This window comes from Dioscorea cayenensis, chromosome 6 (assembly GCF_009730915.1).
Source record: "Dioscorea cayenensis subsp. rotundata cultivar TDr96_F1 chromosome 6, TDr96_F1_v2_PseudoChromosome.rev07_lg8_w22 25.fasta, whole genome shotgun sequence".
Lineage (NCBI taxonomy): Eukaryota > Viridiplantae > Streptophyta > Magnoliopsida > Dioscoreales > Dioscoreaceae > Dioscorea > Dioscorea cayenensis.
The window spans coordinates 1,785,782-1,793,334 of record NC_052476.1 but is presented as its reverse complement, the minus strand read 5'-3'; the positions used below and the strand labels follow the sequence as shown (position 1 = coordinate 1,793,334).

The following is a 7,553-nucleotide window of genomic DNA, read 5'->3' as shown; positions in this document are numbered from 1 at the left end:
GTGAGAGAAAAAGAATCCAAAGAGAAAGGAAAGAAAGGTGCAAACATGGAAGCATGAGATCTGAAATAAATGGATGAAAGAAAAGAAGAGAAAAGAAGGAAACCTGTTTGTCTTTCAGGGAAGTTGAAATCTTTTTTCTGATGGATGGAAACAGCAAGTTGAGAGCAGCTATTTCTTTTTATGGTAACATTGTTGTTGTTGTTTTTTTTTTTTTAATTAAACATGGGTTGGTTGTTCTGCTATTGGATGGTTCTTTTCATTTAGGTCCTTGTTTGATTATGATTTCAGTTTGGGTACTTCTTTTGTGTAAATTTGTGAAGGAGAAGGGATTGAGAAATGGGGTGCTTTTAAATTTGGAGTTTTTTAAGGGGCTATGTGAGAAATATGTTTTTATAATATTTTAGGTTTGATAGCCGCCTGGCCTATAGATCACTGACGCGTGTTTGTTGGAGTTGAGTATGAGTTAATTATGGATTAAGTAAGTCATTATAATATGGAAAACGAGGTTCATATATTTATCACTAGAGAAGTAGTGACACTAATAATAATAATAATAATAATAATAATATTGTTATTGTTATAACTAGAGTGGCAGGGGCGGAGCTAGGGGAGGGCGAAAGGGGCTATGGCCCTTTAGTTTTTGTTTTCTTTGTTTTTAATTATATATATATTACATGTTAATACTTATAATATAAAAAAATTAATATTTTTATAAACAAAATAATTTTTTTTAAAAAATATTTATGAAGATTTATTGTTTAGCACTTTAGCCAGTTAATTTTTTTAAATTAATATATATATATATATATATAGTCTAAAAGTGTTATAGTTTTAGAAAACATTTTTTTAAAATTTAATAAATTGGTTATATAGTAAAAAAAAGTATTATAAAAATTTATTATTCGGCGACTTGATTTTTTTATAAATTAGTACATATATTATTTATATATATATATATATATATTAGAAAGATATTTCTAAAATCTATTTTTAATTTGTCTACATTTTTTACTTGTCCTTAAAAATAAAATTATCCCTTCTAAAAAATATTTTGACCCTCTCTTAAAAAATATTTCTTGGCTCCGCTCGTCGGAGTGAGGGAGTGAATTAAATAAGATTTAATTAATTGTTTGAAGTTTGAAAGAAATTATATATATATATATATATATATATAAGATTTAATTTTCAAGAAGAGTAGTTAAACAGGTGTGGTGGAAGGAAGTATGGTGGTGTTTATTTTAAGTAACTCTTAAGTTCATTTAACTCTTAATTATTTTTAATTAAATAATTTTGGAGTTCTTGAAAACAGGGTTGTATATTTGGTTTTAAAACCATATCTAAATTTTATTTTGTGTCTAAAAATTAAAAAAAAAATTATTATTATGAGATTAAAAAAACTAAATAAAAATAAAATAACTTCACCTAAATCAAAATAAGGCAATAACTAAACTCACCTTCACAATCACCTCATGTAAAACCATAATTCATCTTGGTATGTTTTACTTTATAATATCATTTAATTAAATTAATCTTCTAATTAAAATCATAATTCATCTTGCTATTAAAAAAAGAGCTCTAAACCCAATACTTCAAGAAAATAAAATAGTTGAGTGCATCCCACTTATAACTGTTCAAAATTAACTGAACTGATGTACTTTGATACCAAAATTTTCAAATATATATATAGTGCTTTGTACTTGTCTGCTGCTCGGATTGCATAAACTATTAAGTAAGGAAAACAATGGGCTTGTAACAACTCAGCTCCAAATCATACATTCACAAACACACAAAGAATAAATAAATGAAACCAAAAAAGATAAAAATTGAAAGACTTCAAAGTCTTGTAGAAAACAATATCCCGTTTTAGAAGTTCACAATCTCTTCAAACTTAGTTCAATCTTCCCACCAACTTCTAGTTGTGAGGATCAGTAAACAATATATGAGATTTCCAACAAGCAGCAGATATCATTAAAAACAAAGCACCCAAAAATTCATTATATTGAAAGAAGAATAATGCCTCGGTTCACTTCTCGAACTATAGAACATTTTCGACATTTTTAAGTTGCAAGTTGTGATGTTATACACCACTGTACAGTTAACCACACAATCACACAATCTTATGAGAAGGAAAATTGAAACTCAAGAATACAATAAGTGAACATTGGCTCTCAAGATACTCAACTATTTGGCAATTCAATCTCCCTAAATTTTGTACATGGGATCAAGGGCATGGTCTGCCTACTTCTAATTATCTACTCATGTAACACATATAATACAATGAAAGAATTGGCAATCAAAATGATAGAAAGACAACAAAATTATTCTAGATTTACATTAGAGCTTACACTGGATGATGGTTGTGAGTTTCTTGTGTTGGTTTTAGTGTTGGCACCAGAGCTTGCACTGGTTGATGGTCTTGAGTTTCTTGTGTTGGTTGAAGTGTTGGCAATGGAGCTGGAAGCAAACGTAGAGGTAGAAGGTGACGACGACATGGTAGCTGTATTGTTGTAATGGGAGGTACTGGCAGAGGCTGAGGTGCCAGAAGAGGAGGATTCACCAGTGGTATAGCCAGTTCCCAGTGCCCTTCTTCTAAACCTGGATCCAGGAACACCTGGCTTGATGGGTTCTTCTAGTGTGCTCGACTTTTTGGATAGGATGACAACCACTCTCTTCATGTCTGGCCTTAGTTTAGGGTCAGCTTGAGTGCAAAGAAGTCCTATATGAACGCACATTGTGACTTGGTCTGCAATGGCACTGTTTCTCAAAGTTGAATCCAACAACTCCAGACTTTTGTCCCCTTTTATGAAGCTTCCATGCCTACAGAAGTACAGTGCAGCAGGAGATGTGAAAAACTAGTAATCAAAAGATAAGATGAACTCTATGCTACACATTTTCCATGGATCAAGGATAATGTGCAGATTGTCAACGGAATCAAGTATAGAACACAGGCATAAGACTTGAATGGCATGTACGGGGTTGGCAAGATAAAAAAAAAAAATGAGCATAGTTATGCCTCTTCTAAAAATGAATATATTACAAACTTCCCTCAGTTCCCCGGTGACATATTGATCAGGACAAAATAGTGTTCATATAGTATGTAAGCAAAGAAAATGGAAATGAGGTCATGTTGTTTCATTTCCAATTTTCCATCAGATGGCAAATGTCTGCTATACGTATGAATTTAAAATTCCAGCCGGACAAAGCAAAATATGCATTCACACATATAAAGCCCTCCACAAGTGTGCGTGCGCACGCCTATTAAAGTCAAACCCTCTCCTTTGGGGATAAGCACGGACATCATAAGAAATTAATTATGGATGGTCCAAAGTCAGCATTTGGAATATTTCCTCTTTGTTCTCACAGGAGATTCAAAGATTGTAATAATTGGTGTATAATGCTCTTTTTCTTTACATTGCTAAACACATGCAATGACATAAGCTTGAGCTTGACCACTGTCCCACATCACGTAATGACCATAATGGTGAAAAATACTATTGAAATGATATTTTTTTGATAAACAGACTCACGAAACATAAGTTAGGTTTTTGGTTAGAATATTCCATTACATGGACATTTATATCAACCTAAAGAGTCAGGATGGTAGCACCAACAAACCTGACCTAATTCAATATTGACATTTCAATCAGATTAAAACTAAAGTTGGCAATGAGATTGGAAACAGCTGTCTTCCTTAAGGCTTAAGCCATCACACAAACAATACTAACAGCCTTGATTATAATGCCCAATGTCAAACCTCACATAAGCATAGGTAAATGCCAAACACCGAAAAGATTACATTGAAAAATATTGCCTATAACACAGCTACTTTAGTAGATAGATCTTGTGCAATGTTGACCACATACTAGCTACTGACCTTGAAAAAATTAAAAAAAAAAAGAGTGTGCTTGTTGAACTTACCCATTCAAGAAGGCTCTGAGCATCAGATTGTGGTGTGAAGTTAGAGTTCTTCTGGCCACTAATGAGCTCGAGTACAAGGACACCAAAGCTGAAGACATCAGCCTTCATGGAGAGAGAGCCAAACATGACATACTCTGGCGCCATGTAGCCATTAGTCCCAGCAACACGGGTATTGACATGGGTTTGATCCTCACTGAATAGTCGAGCCATACCAAAGTCAGCTATCTTCGGCGTCCACCGGTCATCAAGGAGGACATTGCTGGCCTTGATGTCCCGATGGATAATGGGTGTATGTGCGTCCTCATGTAAGTACTGCAGCCCTCTTGCCACACCTACTATAACATCATACCTTCGCTTCCAATCCAGTTCCCTCCTCTTGTTGCCCTCTTCTGTTATCAACACCAAAACAACAAGTCATACACAAGAACAAACACCAAATCTAATTACCAGAGATAATAAACAGGTATCCAATCCTCTCTAACAATCACAAATGAGCTCAACAACCACCCTCTATGAATTCAATGGTCATTGCCCATGACAAAATCATATACTCTCTCATGAAAAACAATTTAAGCATCAAGAATAAGTCTTTGATTTAGATGTGTAAAAAAGTACATTGCAGCTAAAATGATACAATGGATGATCTAACACAAAAACCCATGCCTAGTAAGCTCAACTACCTCCACCTTAGAATTCAATGCTTGCCCATTACTGGACCATATAATCTCTCATCAAAACAACTTAAGCATCAAGAACCAGTTTTTAATTTAGGCAGTGGAAAATAATTATTTAGGAGCAGTAGGAAAGATTCCTCTGACTTCCAACACCACCAAAAGCACAAACATGATGCAATTGATGGTGATATAACTCAAAAGACTTGAAAACAAGGGAGAGTCCTAGGTCCACACGATAACTGGGGACCAAGCTTTCAAAGACACAGCCACTACGCATCCTGGGAAGCGTCCAACAGACAACAAACAGGTTCACAACCCCACCTCCAATGGAAGTCCCCACAAAAGTCTTCCCTTAGCCGCGTAGGAGTTCATCATCCATCACCCAAGCTTCCTTGGGATCAGAATGCAAGCAAGATTCAATCTCCTTTCATGGGGGAAAAAACTAGCTTTTGGGAATGAAATTAATGGCAATCCAAACCCTAAGAAAAGAGAGAGAAACTAGAGATAGAGGGCGTACGGGAGAAAAGGAGCTTGTCGAGGCTCTCATTGGCGACATACTCATAGACGAGGAGCTTGTCATCGCCATGGGCGCAGTAACCGTAGAGATTGACGACGTTCTTGTGCTGAACGCGCGAGAGAAGCTGGGCTTCATTGCTGAACTCCTTCGCACCCTGCCGTGATCCTCTCCCCAGCCTCTTCACCGCCACTTCCCTCCCATCATCCAACCTCCCCTGCAAAACCCCATCAGAGATCCAAATCCCCCACCAAAACCCTAAAAAAAAAAAAAAATCAAATTTTTTCATCGAAAATCACCTTATAAACAGGCCCGAATCCTCCTTCCCCCAACTTGTGCTTCAAATTAAAATTCTTCGTCGCCGCCACTAGGGTTTCGTACGGGAAAACCTTCTTCTCTTTCGCCGCAATCGCTTCCAAATCCTCCTCCTCTCGCTTCGTCTCTTCTCATCAACAACAACAACAACAACAACAACAACAACAACAATAAACATCGGAATCAAACAAACAAAGATATCATATAAAACTGCATGAATTGATTGATACCTCTAGATTGGCAGTAACCAAAGGGCTTCAACAGGTAGTGTATGAACTTGTGGGATTTCGACATCAGCGAGGATAGAGATGGGGAGAGAGAAGTAGAAGAAGATAAAGACAAGGAATTGGGAGAGCTCGAGAGATTGGATTGACCGAGAGCTCATCTAACCCATCAATGGCGGAATGGAAACCAAAACCGCACCTCTCTAGTCTCTATTCCTTTTCTTACTTTTCTCTGTTTTGATTTTCTTTCTTTCTTTTTTGGGTTTTATTTTTGCGTGTCTTTTGTTCTTACCCCCCTTGAAATTTCCATAATTTTCTTAGCGCTCTCTTTTCATACTTGCCTCCGTTCCTATGTACTTGTCCATTTTAATTAAATAAAAAATAATAATAATTAAAATTAATTAGTAATTTAAAAATTATAAAAATTATATTATTTTTTTAAAATTAAACTTGGTAATTTAAAATTTAAAAAATCTATATTAATTTTTTTAATATTATTTTTATTTAAAATACGTTTTAAAAAATATGTACTTGAGTATAATTTATAAGAAATTATAGAAATATATTAAATATAAAAAATAAAAAAATAAGATAAAAAAATTCTAAAATATGACAAATAAAAAAAGATAAAAAGGAGTAATTTATTAAAAAAATTGTAAAATTATATTAAATATAAATTATAAATTTTAAAAATAATATTTAATATTTGATAAATCTTTTATAAGTGAAAAATAAAAAAGTCTTTAAATAGAACAAGTAAAAAAAAGGAGTATTTTATAATTATATAAATATAGTATTATTATTTGTAAAAATGACTTTTTCTTCTGAGAATGGTTCTCAAAAGTACCTTTTTAAATTAAAATCTTAATCAAAAATCTAAATTTATAAAGTGATTTTTAAAGATTAGTTTTGACTTCTTGACTTTCGTATTTGAAAAGTAATGCGTAAAACGAAATTTCAAAAATATTAATTATTTATCACACGTGTAAAAAACGCTATTATTTATCACACGTGTCGTTTAGTGGACAGTCAAGACGCTTCCGTTCCGTCCGTTTCATATTTACTATAATATTTAAAAACTTTTTCTTTTAAATAATTTATTATTTTTAAAAATTATATAAATATTATTTTTCTTTAAATTATTTATATATTAACACTAATAAAAGTAAATAACATTAATTAAAAATATTTTATCATACCTCTTTTTAAATTTTTATGAACTTTAATAATAATTTTAATGTTTATACAAAATGTAAATATAAAAGTTAATATGATATAATGATATCCTACAATGGACCTGGAAAGTGATACAATGTTACTTTAATTAATTTTTAAATGCTTTGTCTCGTACAAAAATCTTTGTTTTCAATTAGCTTCCGTGGGACAAAAAACACCCATCTTCACCCGGGGGTGTAATAAATTTCCTACTGCAACATGCCTTCTGTGTTGTTTTGACATTGACACAGTAGACCATTTTTTTTTTTTTTTAAGTGTCCGATGATTTTTTTTACCTTGGAACCATCTAACTTTTCTTTTCGTTTTTCCTAAAGCCCTTCTTCTGTGGTAGACATCTGGGATAGCTGGTTTAGAGGAATTGACATTAGATATATACTTTTCTGCTTGTTGATTGCAATAACGGTTATATGACAAATTTGGCTTATTTCTGACTAGTTATCACTTTGTCTGTGCCGCTGATCTAGGAGGAGTCCCTCTCTTTTTCTAGATTCCATATTTTTTGTTGCATTGCTCTACTACTAGTGGATTTCTATTTTTGTTTCTTTTTTGTGTGGCCTCTTTTTTGTGTGACACTCCTTGTACTTGTTCTACTTTGTCTGTGTGGTTTATCCGCTTTATAAAAATTTAAAAAAATTAATATAAAACAAAGGGAATAAATGTTTAATCAAATCA

The 7,553-nt window shown here is 33.0% G+C and overlaps 1 protein-coding gene across 1 annotated transcript; it reads right to left on the bottom strand.

Annotated features, from left to right (window-relative positions):
* Positions 1–2,132: 2,132 nt before the first annotated feature.
* On the bottom strand, positions 2,133–5,938 carry LOC120263721 (putative receptor-like protein kinase At4g00960). Its single transcript, XM_039271695.1, is given in 6 exon segments — positions 2,133–2,795; positions 2,797–2,817; positions 3,919–4,307; positions 5,110–5,323; positions 5,406–5,548; positions 5,652–5,938. Coding segments are annotated over 6 exon segments (1,308 nt in total). The 5' UTR covers positions 5,716–5,938; the 3' UTR covers positions 2,133–2,318.
* Positions 5,939–7,553: the final 1,615 nt, after the last annotated feature.